This window comes from Notothenia coriiceps, unplaced genomic scaffold (assembly GCF_000735185.1).
Source record: "Notothenia coriiceps isolate Sejong01 unplaced genomic scaffold, NC01 NC01_scaffold00000339, whole genome shotgun sequence".
In the NCBI taxonomy this organism is placed as follows: domain Eukaryota; kingdom Metazoa; phylum Chordata; class Actinopteri; order Perciformes; family Nototheniidae; genus Notothenia; species Notothenia coriiceps.
This window is the reverse complement of record NW_011333040.1, coordinates 3,588,255-3,603,343: the sequence shown is the minus strand read 5'-3', so window position 1 is coordinate 3,603,343 and position 15,089 is coordinate 3,588,255. Positions and strand designations below refer to the sequence as shown.

The 15,089-nt window shown below is 38.9% G+C and overlaps 2 protein-coding genes across 3 annotated transcripts; both read left to right on the top strand.

Annotated features, from left to right (window-relative positions):
- The first annotated feature begins 537 nt into the window (after nt 1-537).
- Nucleotides 538-3,209, top strand: polr2k (RNA polymerase II, I and III subunit K). Its single transcript, XM_010768153.1, has 4 exons — nt 538-643; nt 852-919; nt 2,746-2,838; nt 2,963-3,209. Exons 2-4 carry the CDS (start codon nt 859-861, stop codon nt 2,983-2,985), a joined length of 177 nt encoding a protein of 58 aa, XP_010766455.1. The 5' UTR covers nt 538-643; nt 852-858; the 3' UTR covers nt 2,986-3,209.
- On the top strand, nt 626-14,985 carry spag1a (sperm associated antigen 1a). Of its 2 annotated transcripts, none has more exons than XM_010768174.1 (10): nt 626-643; nt 852-919; nt 3,925-4,518; nt 6,030-6,129; nt 6,702-6,854; nt 7,738-7,895; nt 9,789-9,930; nt 12,184-12,310; nt 12,407-12,544; nt 13,268-14,985. In XM_010768174.1, the coding sequence occupies exons 3-10, from the start codon at nt 4,173-4,175 to the stop codon at nt 13,271-13,273; spliced, it is 1,170 nt and encodes a 389-aa protein (XP_010766476.1). In that variant the 5' UTR covers nt 626-643; nt 852-919; nt 3,925-4,172; the 3' UTR covers nt 13,274-14,985. The 2 variants fall into 2 exon arrangements, with proteins under 2 accessions (XP_010766476.1, XP_010766467.1); XM_010768165.1 differs by having other exon boundaries at nt 12,407-12,556.
- Nucleotides 14,986-15,089: the final 104 nt, after the last annotated feature.

The window sequence follows — 15,089 nt, the reverse complement described above, 5'->3', positions numbered from 1 at the left end:
GTGTGTGTGTGTGTGTGAGGACTAGCATTACTATCCTTGTGGGGACCTACATCTGTTTACAAAGTCACGTGTGGGGACTCGCCTCCCTTATGGGGACATAATGGAGGTCCCCATAAGGGAAATCANAATACATTTATTTTTATTATGTTTTTTTTTATGATTAGAGACGGTTGGATGCTGCTGTTTTGAGCATTGCAATATATTTATTTTCACTATGTTATTTATTTATGATTACCCTAGGCTCAGCAAAGATTTAATAAATAACATAGTGAAAATAAATATATTGCAATGCTCAAAACAGCAGCATCCAACCGTCTCTAATCATAAAAAAAAACATAATAAAAATAAATGTATTGCAATGCTCAAAACAGCAGCATCCAGCAGTCTCTAATCCTTGGATATTACATGTCACTGCATGCATGCACGGAGCAGCTGTAGCGCGGAGATCATCATATCATTCTGGTATTACTTAACAAAAACAAAAAAAAACGTCTCGTTCGCGGGCGCGAGCCGGCTCACGTCGTTCACTGAAAAAAGCGGCTCTTTGAGCCGGTTCGTTCGCGACCAACACATCACTACAGCACACAGAGAAGTGCGTGCGAATGTGAAGAAAGATAAGTAAACAGTTAGCTTGTTAATAACGGTGAGTTGTCGTATTTATTTATTTATTTAATATATTTTCCTTTATTTCATATGATACTGATACTGCATGTTACGATTGGGTTAATACTTTTGTTGTTCACTGCGTATGCCGAATGTGGCAGTTCAGGATAATCATGTAGATACCACCATGCTCTTTCTGTGTTAGCATGCTGTAACATTACAGATGTTGCTTCTCCTGTCCTTTGTAGGGATAACATGGACCCACAGAAAGATGCTCAACCGCCTAAACAGCAACCTATGATCTACATATGCGGAGGTACGTTACAGTTTGTGTTGTGATGATTGCAGAATGAGCCAAAGTCACAGCGTCTACGGCTAACGATGCTAACGTTACTTGGAGCTGTTACATTTAATTACATTACATATCTGCTAATCAGTGGTGTACTGTAGCTACATACAAACTTGAGGTACTTGTACTTGAATTGAGTATTTATATTATATGCTAGTTTATACTCTACTACAATTCAGAGGCTAACAGAGGTGGAAGAAGTACCCTCATTCATTTATTAAGTATTTTTTAATTATTTATTATATTTCCTATCATTATTCCACATCTGCAAAGTAACTAAAGGTATACAATAAATATAGTGGAGTAAAAATACACAGTTTTCCAATTGTAGTGGGGTATATGTAGAAAGTAGCAAAAATAGAACTATCAAGTAAAGTACAAGTACTTCAAACTTTACTTAAGTGAATGTACTTGCTTGCTTTATACCACTCGAGATAAAAATCGTACTTTATACTGCGCTACATATTAATCAAGAACTCGTTGCTTTGAGGAATGAGATTAAACAAAATAATTAAAGAATCAACAACAAGTTTATCGTATATTATTCAAAGGGGAAGATACAACTTTATTGATCCCATTGTTACCTGTCAATATATAAAGTATGTCTATACTTCCTCAAAACTTATGATCCAATAATATAATAAGTATTATTCTGAAACGATTCATTCTGCATAATGAATACTTTACCATTGAGCTCTTTATTTTTATCTGATGCTTATACTTTTGTATTTTTACTTAAGTAACAACTGGACTTTATCATGTAACAGACATGTTCAACACTGTAGTATTACTACTTTACTATTACTACTACTAAGTATAAGATCAGAGTACATTGTCCACTCTGCTGTTAGTACTGCTATCTCTATTTCTGTTATGGTGTACTACTACAGTATAATTACACACAGTTTTAGTAGATCAAGATAGTAGGATTTTTGATGTTATATCTACCAAACAATTGTCAAATATTAATAAAGACCTATAATCATGTGTTCCAAATAATACATGATATAAGGGCTAAAGCTAGGATAGGTGAAGTATTTTTGAAACAATTCTGGATGTGTTTGTCGAAATTCTCCTCACATCCGGACAACAATCAATAAATAAAATATTAAGACAAAAATAACAAATCTTGAACCATAGGCCTTTGCAATAAGTTTGTGAACATGTTATTAAGCCCAAATGAGAATGATTGGACTGTCTAACTTCAAACCTACCTGACTCCTACCCGCGCAAACTCGTTGCGCGTCACCGAAGTCTTCCACAAGATGTTAGCTTGACAGCTGTGAGTACATTACAATAGATTTGTTCATTCTTTAGCTCCGTTTTGATATGTTTACCTTCATAAAGATACTTTTTTGAATGCTGCTTTGGAGGGAGGCTTAAAGAGACGTGTTTGCCAGCTTGGCGACTTCCACGCTAAATTTATCAACTTTAGAGCTAGTGCTGCTAGCTACTTTTATTGGAAAAGAGTCGTCAAAACTGGGCTGGTGTTTTTAGGTTGGATAATAAAAACCAAGCTTTAATTAACTTTTTTGAAGTTTATATTATTATGTAATGCTAAGACCACATTTGATTACTCTCAAAAGTAAGACTTAACATATAAAATAAACCCCCAACAACCAACTATGGATACAAAGCTCAATAGGCAAAAACTGAAAAATGTGCAGACTTATAACAGATGTTGATATATCTGCAACAAGGTTATATATCAGCCTGATAGATTATCATTTAGATCTACAAGGTTTTTATGGATACACTTGAAATTTTCTGTAACATTTTTTCTTCATTTGCAGAATGTCACACTGAAAATGAAATTAAGGCCCGTGATCCAATCCGATGCAGAGAGTGCGGTTACAGGATCATGTACAAGAAGAGAACAAAGAGATGTATCCTTTTTAAATGTTATTCTAAAAATGTAATATTATGTGATGGCAAAAGGCTTTTTATTACAAATCAATGTATTAACTGAATACTATAATACTGTCCATTTCCTTGACTCTTTGATTACAGTGGTTGTCTTTGATGCCCGCTGAAGAAGAGAAGAGCAGCCCTTTTGATTTTCTCTCATGTGTACTGTTTTTTTTTTTTTTTTAACATTGTAAATAATTACACTGACGACTCCATGGGATCTGACCTCCAGTCCTGGCTTCAGATCTCTGCATTTTGGTTAAAGCTCAGCATTTTCATTGCCACACAAAGTGTACTGTTCAGTAATAAATGAAAGGTTTCTGTTTATTAAAAAAATATTTTCAATGACCTAGACTGTTCACAATTTTTGTTCATTTGATTGCATGATTCATACATCTTTTCACCTACGTATCCTCACTACCCTTAACAAGTCAGACATTATCACATTTGAATGATAACATCCAGATGGATATAACAATATTTGCAGTTCTAACTTTTCCTCTGTTCTTTTACATTATTATTTAGTTTGTTTGCGCTATAATAAAGGGAGTAAACCATTTGATTATTTAATTGTAAGATGTTCCAACATCTTGATATCCCTTTAAACAAACTCAATGTGATGTGACCCCTGCTGGTTGCATACGTTTACCACTTTTAACTAGTTTAACCAATGACTGATTTAAAAAAGAAAGCTTAAATCAATACTGAAATACCATTAGGGATCCCTTAATTGCAATAACAAACGTATATAAAAACTGAGTTTGAATTACACATAAAAAAATTACCATAATTTGGTGAATATAAATAATATCTAAAGAAGATGGTGCTAGTTCTAGTCAAATAGAGACATGCTTAAAGCTTTGCTTCTGTTTTTGATAAGGCGTAAAGAGCAAATATTCAGTATCTTAACTTGATCATTTGCAAATAAAGGAGCATAAAACAATAAATCACCAAAACTGCAACAGTTTGTTTTCCTGTTATTTCACAAGTCCAATGCTTCTGTATCTGTCCATTTGTTTATTCAGTAGTTTAATATTTCTGTCCGTTTTCCTGTATGTCACCAGCCAGCAGAGCCCTTTACTCTGAGGTCTAATCCGAGGCTCTCCCATCAGATCCTGCTGCAGCACTGCATCGCTGTGGCACTTCCCCCCATCTGTGACGTCACCTCCGACACCTCATCCAGGAGGCGTGTCCATCAGAAATCCCCAGCCAAGCAGGCTCAGATGTAGCTGCGGCTCTGCGAGAGAGAGAGAGAGATAGGCAAAGACAGGGAGGGAGGAAGAGTTTAACACACTGCGGAGGGAGTACAGCCATGGGGAACGCACAGGACAAACCCCCAGGCAGCGGAGGAGGGGGCGGTAGATCGGACCAGGCCGCAGCGGGGAGCGGGACGCGAAGCCGGGGCGGCGCAGAAAAGCCCAACCGAGCTCCGGGGAAGGGGGTGGTGAACGGCTCACAGAGGGAAAACAGCCCTGCTGGTGGACAACAGCGGCAGGACAGCCCTGCAGTGGACACAAGTTATCTGGATGCCCCTGCTGGAGCCCTGCCTCCTCACCTGGCCCGGCTCAAGAACGCAGGGAACCACCTCTTCAAAAATGGACAGTTTGGGGACGCCTTGGAAAAATACACACAGGCCATTGATGGCTGTGCTGAAGCAGGTAGGGTGTGAAGTAAAGTGAATAATATGTTGTGTATTTCGTCCGAGAATTCATAGCATGAGCAGCATTTTATCAGAGCAGAAACACCTCTGTTGATTAGGCTAGTTTAGGTTTTAAATTATATTTTAACTCTCAGACATCTTAGATTTGTAGAAGCAATCCGGAGTTATTAATGTTGACGTAGATGATCAAGTACAATAAAAATAACCTGATTTGACCTCGTCAGGGTGAATACAGTTTCATTCTGAATGAGAGCTTAATGTCGTAGTAAATTACAGTATCACGAAAGAGGTTTATGTGCTTGATTAATCAATTAGTCATTATCTTGTCTATGAAATGAAAATAGTGAAAATGCCCATGACTATTTCATAAAGCAGATGTTTAAATATTCAAAGTTCTTATTTCGGCTGACCCACAGCTCAAAGATATTTGTTTTTTTTAATTATAGAGATTACACCAAATGTCATCTGAGAAGATGGATTCTGTAAATTCCAGACTTATCCTTTAATAAACAAGAATCATACAATTAACACTGTTATGATACTCTTACAGCATATTTTCCCCTTTATAGCTGTTTTAAAGCAATCTTTAGAATGAAAATGTGTCACTGCTGTGTTTTTGGGTGGCGAGAAGGTCTTCTTAGGCAACTTTAGAGGAAGTCAAGTCAATGATGTAGCAACAACAACAAATGGGTTGCACAGGGACAGAGAGAAAGCCTCTCTAGCATCTCTGTTTGTAAGGGGTATCAGATAAAAGTTGACTCAGTGTCTTGGCGTCACAATCCACAGTATCCCATGTCAATTTGAAATGCATCATGCCTTTCATGCTGCACAATTTCCCATTCTTTTTGGCCTTCGTTATGTTAATGATTATAGATGAGTACAGGTCATTTTTAATATCTATCACCTGTGTGAATTAGTGACGTCGTCCTCACAAGTTTCTAGTCTAACATCGCCATCATTGTTGATTTGTGAATGCAGTGTTGGCACGAGACAACACTGCTGACCGTAGATAGAGTAGAATGTGCTGGTGCATGGGGGCTTTTAGGTGAGATTGAATGTCATGCTGCACCTTTAAGAGTACGCAGCCAACTTTACTCTCGTAGCTGGCAAGATGAATAGTCTTTTCTGCAGCACCGGAGACAGGCTGACAACACTTAATTTCATAGCACACTAAACAGAGAGTACCCTCAAAGGAAAGCATAGAACACAATATTTGATCAAGTCCTTTTTTCTTATTGTAAAAACCCAATCAGTAGGAGTGTCAGCATTGTCGACATCAGTTTCTAGGCACTGAAGCAGCACATAATAACTGATGCTCCACTGGCGTTTTTAAAGCTGCTGTTGAGGCTCAGAGAAGAAAGGATAGGGCGAGAAAGCATTCCATCATTTATCTGTCGACCCCTCAGAGCCTCAGCATCTCAGGACAGTCCACATTTTAAACGTCACCAACATACATCACTCTACAAGCATTGTTTCTTCAGATAAGTGTGATGTATTTGTTTCCTGCAGGCATCGATAGTCCAGAAGACTTAGGCATCCTCTACTCGAACAGAGCAGCCTGTTTCCTGAAGGACGGAAACAGCACAGAATGCATACAGGACTGTACCAAGTACGTAGACTCCATCTATTCTATAGTCAATCAATGCATCTCTTTCTGGCTGTTTTTTAAGGAGTACTCAACAGACTTAGCATTGCACTGGCACCTTCATAACCCACAATGAAATGCTATGCTAGTATTGGCTAATGTAGCATTGCCCATCTAGCTTCAAGCAGAGATGAGAAGTGGGCTATTTAGGTCTGGTAATCTCACTTATTTGTTATCCACTCCCCCACATTGCTTCCTTTTCTAACTTCTAACTATGACATCACTTGAGTCAGTTTATCCACAAAAGGCTTTATTTGCAGTCGTTCTAACAAGCACAATTTGATGTATAAAATCTGTGGAGTTCCTCCTCTCAAAATATAAATGTCAGCTTATGTAGTTAATTTAAATATCATTACAACAGGTAAGCTTGTATGACTTAAGTATCAGTTAATAGAATATCAACACACTATGTGAGTATTTGTAGTGTCACATGTTTATGAATGGAGAGCTACAGATCAGCAAGGTTACACTAATGACACGGCATGTCGGTGCAGACAGTTTTATCCTCTGTTTCTGTGTGTCTCTGATCCTCTTAGGGCTTTGGAGCTGCAACCCTTTTCCTTGAAGCCCCTGCTACGCAGAGCTATGGCCTATGAGACACTGGAGCGCTACAAAAAGGCCTACGTGGATTATAAAACCGTCCTGCAGGTAGACACCGGGGTGCAGTCGGCTCGCGACAGCGTCCACAGGTCAGCTGAAAACAGTCGCACATCTCACACTTTAGCTATTGTTTTGTTGAGACATTAACACAACCTTTTTTAATGCCAGTTTTATGTAGAGTTACACTGTACACAATGCATTAAATAAAGGTTTAAGAGAGTATTAATTGGGCATGATTAAGTCCTGATCATTTGCACATTTTCATACCTTCAAACACAGAAGAAACAGCTCCTCTTATGTAAGAGAAAATGTGGTTTAAAGTATTATTCTTCTAATCACACATTTAAAGAAGTTATTTTCACCATCTACAATAAGTCAGGTTTACATTAAGGGAGACTCAAGTCAAAAACACGCTTTTGAATATGAGTAGTCGAAAGACCACATCCTCAAAAAATGGAGGTGTTACTAAATGTATCTATACTTGTCTGTATATTTCTCCTAAATTCGTCAAAAGTCAGAACATGATAAGTAATATTTAAACATAACATTTCCGAAGTTATTGCCTGTATGTAAGTAATCAACAGTGGAAGTTTCATGTTGCTTTCTATTAGTTAAAATAACTTATGAACCTGTTTTGTCTCCTCTTTAATCATCACGTTCCAGTCTGACTACACTACAGACTCAAAACATATTAATATAAAGTTAGTGTGTAGTATGTATCATCACATTTGAAAGGGCCTACTTACCTAAATCCACCCACACAGGTGATTTCACTCTCTCTGGCTAATCTTCTAAAATGAAGGTGAGGGCTTTTTCACAGGAGACACATTGACATGTCTTGGTAGAAAGACAACACATGTTAATAGTAAATTGATGACTTAACCCTGCAGCGGTTGGGGCATTGATCTAGCTATTTATAAAACACTTTTTTGTGCTTACGCTGCATGTTTTACTCCCTGTGTCCTCTGCTAGGATCACCAAGATGCTTATTGATGAGGAAGGACCCCAGTGGAGAGAGAATCTTCCAGAGATTCCCACCGTCCCTCTGTCCGTGCAGCTGGAACACAGAGACAAACCAGTCAGCGCTGAAGTAGCTCAGGCCCGAGCCGCCAGAGCAGTGCAGGACGAGGGTCAGTGGCATCTTAGCTTAGTGCGGACTCATTTAAAAATACAAACCTGTGCTAAGTGGATTTATAACCTCCTAGTCTTTCTCCTAAACCGTTGACAAGCTACTCACTCTCTACAGGGTGATAGCTATCGCTGTAATGCATAACTGCTATTCCAGAGCTCTCCTTTTTTAAGAGGAGAGATCTGGAACCGTTTATTTGTTCTTACTTGGACAATAGTTGTTGTTTTTCAATGTCATTTTTAAACAGTAGTGACCCAAGGGAGACACTGTCTATAACAGACAGCAGCATACACAACAAATATAGTTACAGATAAAAATAAAAAAGGGTTAAGCATACTGACCTCACCTCACAAAAAGAAATGGAATGGTCAGTTTTGTCACCATGTAAATACAAATTGAATTTGGATCTAAAAGCATTTAACAGGGTCATTTTATTCAGTTTCCAGTGTTTCTGCAACATATTCCATGCCAAGGGTGCAGAATATACAAATTCCCCGTTTTCTAATGTCAGTACGGGCATTCATGAGATAAATCATCTGTGAGCTCTTTACTGTCTCTTTAAATATTGCCTGATGCATTTTGGGTGGTAACATTTGAAATTGAACCTGTAAATTATGATGTCTCTAAAAGAAGTCGGTCAGTGAGAATCAGTTTGTCAATGCCGATGAAGAGCATCTCGTGTGTGTGTGTGTGTGTGTGTGTGTGTGTGTGTGTGTGTGTGTGTGTGTGTGTGTCATCAATAATGCAGAGGAGAAGGCGATCCACACAGAGCGTAGCGCTGCTGTAATGGAACAATCCAGGTCAGGTTTCCTGTAGGCAGCTTCAGCTTATCACACAGGCCAGAAGGCTTCACATGTATCATATACTCAAATATATTTTGTTTTATTTATATTTTTGGAGCCAAGGAGTGCGTCAATGCTCACTAAATCATTCACATTATGATCAAAAGTTAATATAATGTAAAAATAAGCCCAGTTCAAAGATAAAGGAAAATGTTAAAAAAGTACATGATAACAAAATAAATGTGTATATGCTATTTAAAAAGACTTAAATAGAAATGTAAAAAAATAAACACAAATCATATGGCAGTCCAGAAACATCTATTTCGACCATCCCCCTAGTTTTTATCTCAATATATATACATTATATTACCTCTATATTCAAAAACTTGTGATGAAGTATGCGCTTTAAAAACACTCATGCATTGTCATATCTAAATGGCTGCTTTGTATACACCCATACACCGGAGGACTCGCACGGGTAAAGCAGCTGAGCTAAACGGAGACATAAACACTTAATGAATATAGCACACAGACAGATCAGAGCTAATCTCTGAATAGCACGCTGCTGTTGCTGGGGAAACAGATGGGAAGTGGCTCAGCCTGTTGTCAGTGTTTAGAGGGGCAACGTGTAATACCTGGCCACCTGCTCAAAGTAATAGGGGGCAGCATTTCACCTGCACCATCTTAAGTTTTATTCATCAGTTATAAAAAAAAAAACAGGGCAAACAGGTTGTTAAAATACAGTTACTCACACAATGCTTGATAAAGGTGTGTGTGTGTGTGTGTGTGTGTGTGTGTGTGTGTGTGTGTGTGTGTGTGTGTGTGTGTGTGTGTGTGTGTGTGTGTGTGTGTGTGTGTGTGTGTGTGTGTGTGTGTGTGTGTGTGTGTGTGTGTGTGTGTGTGTGTGTGTGTGTTTCTCAGCACAGCAGTAAGCTCAGTAAGCAGAAGTTGACTCACTCCCTCTGGTCCAATTAGACCGCTGCTGACAGGCTGAATGTATTTATTGAGCACTCTTGAAAGTGTTTGTGTGAAGAAAAAAAGAAATTCAGACCAGATTATAAAATATTCTGTCTTCCCGGTTTTTGTAATCAATTGCACATTGTTTTCAACAGCCACAAAAAAAGAGGCCAGATTCACTCTGCTGAAACGTGAAGGCAACGATCTGGTGAAGAAAGGAACCTTCCAAAAGGCTATGGAGAAGTACACTGAATGTCTGGCTTTAAAACCGGAAGAATGTGCTCTCTACACAAACAGGTACGCATGAAACAACCATAGCGTGCAACGGGGACCCTAACCTGCTCTCACATAGAAGGATATGTCCTTATTGAACTCTGAAAAGAACATTGCCTGCTTTAAAGCCACAGGTACCGGTAGATTACTTGTACTTGTATTTGAGTATTTCAATTTTATGCAACCTTACACACTACACTACATTTTAAATATTGTACTTTTAGATACTCCACAGAATACACAATCTCTATACCCTTCCTATCCAGTGAAAACCATGCAAATCTAGATGGGGTGATTTATATATTTTAATCCTTTATCATGTTTTGAGGAACATTTCCTAATTCTGAAGTTAAAGGTGGGGTAGGTAATTTTGGAGAAATCAGCTTGAGTGCGCTAGAATTTGAAAATACACAACCGGAAGAAATCTGCCACTTCCTTACAGAGCCCCTCCTCCAACACACACGAACGCGCACATGACCAATGACGGCACGAGATAAGTTTGTGCACAGATGGAAGGCTGACAGGCAGGTAGGCCATCCAGTTATTTTAGCCGGGCCGGCTAAAATGATTGGTCGTGCTTTTTACAGCACTACGGCTTCCACAGATGACATTTTTTAATGGATTTTTTGTCAAATCACTTAAGATATTCATTGCTATCGCGATGTTAAAGAGCATCTTGCAGGTTTTTTTTTTTTTCTACATTTATGCTTAAACTTGCTTGAAAATTAAAATTAAAAAAGTGAATGTAGGATTTGATATGTTTTACGAGACATAAGGGCAGGAATTCAGAGGGAAAGGAGCAATTTTGAGCTCTGCTCTTAAAAACGGCTTTTTTTTAAGGTCATACGTCAAACGCGTCATATTACATCACAAAGGGGACGCATCTCCGCTCTCTGACCGCGGGTATAGTTAGTAGTTGCTTTGAGTTGAGCGGTTGTGTTTTAGTGAGCTGGTATTTTTCGGTAGTTTTACATTGTATTTCACCATTTGTAATCATGGTGCAGTATTGTGTTTGTGCAGGTTGCACAAATTCCATCCTGTCAGGAAATCGAGTCCACAGTAAAAAGGACCGGAGCTAGCGTTCGTTCCTGGGTGCGTTGTGCATCCACATCCCTGCAGCACATACTCTCCACAGCTTTATCAGGAAACCGTATTACATCTCTCTCCCCCCCCCCTTCGCTGCTCTCTCTCTCTCCCCTCCGGTACACGGCAACGTAAGACATAGTGTGGAGTTGCATTAGGTAACGCTGTGGTGGCTGTACTGCTCCAGCCGTCTCCTTTGTGTTTGTTTGTTTCCCCCTGTCTGTGTTGTTTGTNACAAATCACTCCCCTTTCAAACTGTATTCGTTTATTAATAACAACTTTTTTTTTTTACTGTCATATAGTATTTTATACCTGTTTACTTTATTCTCTTATTTTTTTATAACTATAATGATCATATAAAGATGTGCCTTTACCTCACTGTTTGTAGAAAAAGCTTATATTCGTTAGCATAGCTAGCTAACCAGATGCTAATAACAACAAAGTTATTGACTGTATGATCAGTATGACAGATGAACAAATCGCCACTGGGCTTACAACTAAGACACAGCCACGCAAAAACTGCGGCATGTGTACGGCTCCTTATGGGTACTGCAATTTGTGAAAGTGCCGGAGCGACGTTCTGGTGCTCTCCAGCAGAACTGCACCCCTGTCAGAGACGAGACATATACCACGTTAGGCTCGTGTTGTGTTCAAGGACCCTGACCTTGGCCAGGAAAAACAGGCACTCGCTTGTTTAATTTGTTTGCGGTCTAGATTTCTTTAATTGTTTTCTTTTTTGTGTGTGTTTATAAATTACCTCGAGGGCCGTACCAATTGGTCTCGCGGGCCGTATACGGCCCGGGGGCCGGGGGTTCCCCACCCCTGCTTTAAGCTCATGTAGCTGATAATACTAACATACCTTTACTTAAGTAAGGTTTAGAATGGAGGAGGTATAATAATATAGTGAAATATGTCAGTGTGGTATTAGTAGTATAAGCCTATAATATCTGCTTTTACATCTATAGACACTAAGTAGATCGATAAACGGATCAAATGGAAAACCAAGCTCAGGATGTAACATAATACTGATTTTGAAACGGGCTTAGAATCTCCTATAGGGGCAGTTTAATAGGGAAACAGTAGAGGGCACCACACGATCATCCATAGCTTCAATGACCCGCAGTAGTGTCCTGAAAGACAGAGATGGACATGCTGCTCTATCTGACGTCTGTCCTCTTCTCTACTCTCCTCCAGGAGCATTTGCTTCCTGAAACTGAATCGCTTTGAAGAGGCCAAAAAGGACTGTGACTCGGCGCTGCAGCTGGAGCCGGGCAACAAGAAAGCTTTCTACAGACGAGCGCTGGCTTTCAAGGGTTTACAGGTGCCGGTCACTCCACATCGTAAACACTCAGTTATTTGAAGCAGTCGGGTTGTGGATGTTATATTTCATACGTTCTCTCCTCATTTCTCTGTGCAGGATTACCTGTCTGCCAGCAGTGATCTGCAGGAAGTCCTCCAGCTGGACCCCAACGTCCGGGAGGCCGAGCTGGAGCTGGAGGTGGTGACGGGCCTGCTGAGACAGAGCCTGATGGACAGCACGGCACACACACCACGGGTAACAGACTGTACACACACACACACACACACACACACACACACACGCACACGCACACGCACACACAATCCGTCAAGGAGTAATTCAGTGTTTCTAAAGATAAGGGGCAAACTGAAACATCCTTACCTTAAACTATTTCTGAATATCTTAAATCACTATCCCTTTTTTGTCAACACCATCAGACTCTCTTCTTTTCAAATTTCCCAAACTAGTCTTTAACTGAAAGACTAGTTTTATCAACCGACTTGAATTTAAATGAACATATTTAATTGAATTTGGAATGGCTTCCCTTTGACAAGTTTTACATTAACCTAGTTTGCATTTTATTCCCAAGAAAAAACAATGAAACCAATTGGATGAATAACCATTTAAAATGTTTTATATATGAAATATTGTTTTAATTAAATTACATCTGTTAAGGAACCAGAATCAACCAGTTTTTGTTTTCTAGACTAAAAATCTCTGACTGTTGACATGACACAAGAGACAGGAAACTACATTAGTCGTTCATAATTCAACATGTCTACCTCTTTAAAACCACAAGACGTAAGACACATAACTTTCAAGGAATAGGCTTTAAAAATTGAGAAAGTGCATGATTACTGAAAGCAAAATCTTCCTTCTTTACTTTAAAACGAAACACAGAACATCGCCAAATGTATTTAGTGCCCATAACGTGTTTAACTAAGACGGACACAAATAACTTTTTCTCATTCCCTTCAGGTTTGATTTCTGTGGAGAAGTATGGAGGCAGAGGAAGTTAACATGTTCACTGAACTGATGCAGTTGTGGAGGCAAAGGACTCTTTAAGCCATCGACTGTAGTGAGTAACACCTGTAAAACTGGAAATGACTGGCGTTGACTTCTTGGACAACCAGCTTTCTGCTCTGCACCATCTGCAACGTGTGCAAACGGCACCATAACTCCTGAGTACACAACCTTACATAACACAACAGGCAGCTTTATTCAAAAAAGGCTAAAGTCGAGGCACCCTTGACCTGCTTGCACTATAAATCATTCACATTATGATGTAATGTACTGTTTATACAGAATCATGTTTTATGGTGGAGTAGCAGGGGGGAAAGTGAGAGTGTAATATGTTGTGCCTTACCGAGATTTCTACCGCAGTTTGGTTGAAATACGCCAAGATTTTTCCTCTGATTTGTTTTTAAAAATATTGTGTTTGCTTGCAAATTGGTTCACTGAGCTCATGACTAAAGCACCGATTCAACTTAACTATGTTGTATATGAAGATAGACAACTCCCTAAAAGACTTTAAAGGTGAAAGAAAGTTATTATCTGTTATATATCCAGCTCTTCCAGCTTTTCAAGACCTTTGTCATTGTTTACATGTATTTTTCCGCTGCTATTTACTAAAGCCAACCTTTCCTCTAAAGTATATTGTTAAAACTTTAATTTAAGATGGTAAAATTATAATTTCCTAGTTAGAATATCACATGAGCTCAGTTATTGTTAATAATAAATGGTCACGTCTTTGGTTTAGGTAATATTCAGCAACTGAAGTCAGCGTTACTTAATCCTGTACTGTAAGTGGGTCTCAGGTCTAATCTTGAATGTAACCAAGATGATGCGTACGTGTCCTTGTGTGTGAATAGGTGTACCGTATTTATGTTTGGAAAGTTTCTTTATCAGAGTATTATAGTTTGAATAATGGCTCATAACACCGAACTCTTTGATCTGATTGAGGAATCCCTCATAAATCTGAATGGTGGTGAATTACAATTCGATATGACCCAAAGCAGTCCAGTCTGAAAAACTAAAACAGCTTGTAGTCTGGATCCTCCATTGTCTGGTTGAAGTCTCTTAACAGAAGGTATTCTATTCCGCAGACACCATCAACAAACAGGTGTTTCTACTTCCTCTGCCTCATTACAGCTCCCCTCAGGTCTCTGTACAGAAAGTGCTCGATTGACCGCTATCTCTTTCTATTTTTACACCTGAGGGAGGGACAAAAAAGACTTGTGTAACTCTAATGACCATCTTACACTAAATGACTGAGATCAAGAGCCACAACGGTCTCTGTGACATTGACATTTTGGTGAAAGGCCAGTATGACCCTTTTGGGGGGGACAAATGATTCTTTTTGTTTCTTGCCCTCACTTCAATAGGAGCATAGGTCTATTTAACCAACATGACCCGTGTAAGTGTGCAGGGCATTTCAATATCTTTATTTTAAACATTGCAAACTATTTAAATATTTGAGTCGCACAATGTATTTCATTAATACTTTGATGTATTCATTTGGTTTGTCTGATTTTAACTATTTCCCCCTTGCGTTGTCTTAATAAAAGCATTAAAAAAAACTAAATGAGAACACTTGCTATGAGGCTTGAAGTGTTGCTTCGTGGAATGTAAGAGCATGTACTGTATGTAAATAGTTTGGATGCAAATGTAAATAATAAAATGCTACATGGATGATATAATGAGCAATGTTTCTGTTACTTGATGGGTAAACTGAATGTGTAGCCAGAAGGGAAAAAACAAACAAGGAGTTGTTGATTTGATCATCTCTCGAATCTTAAAA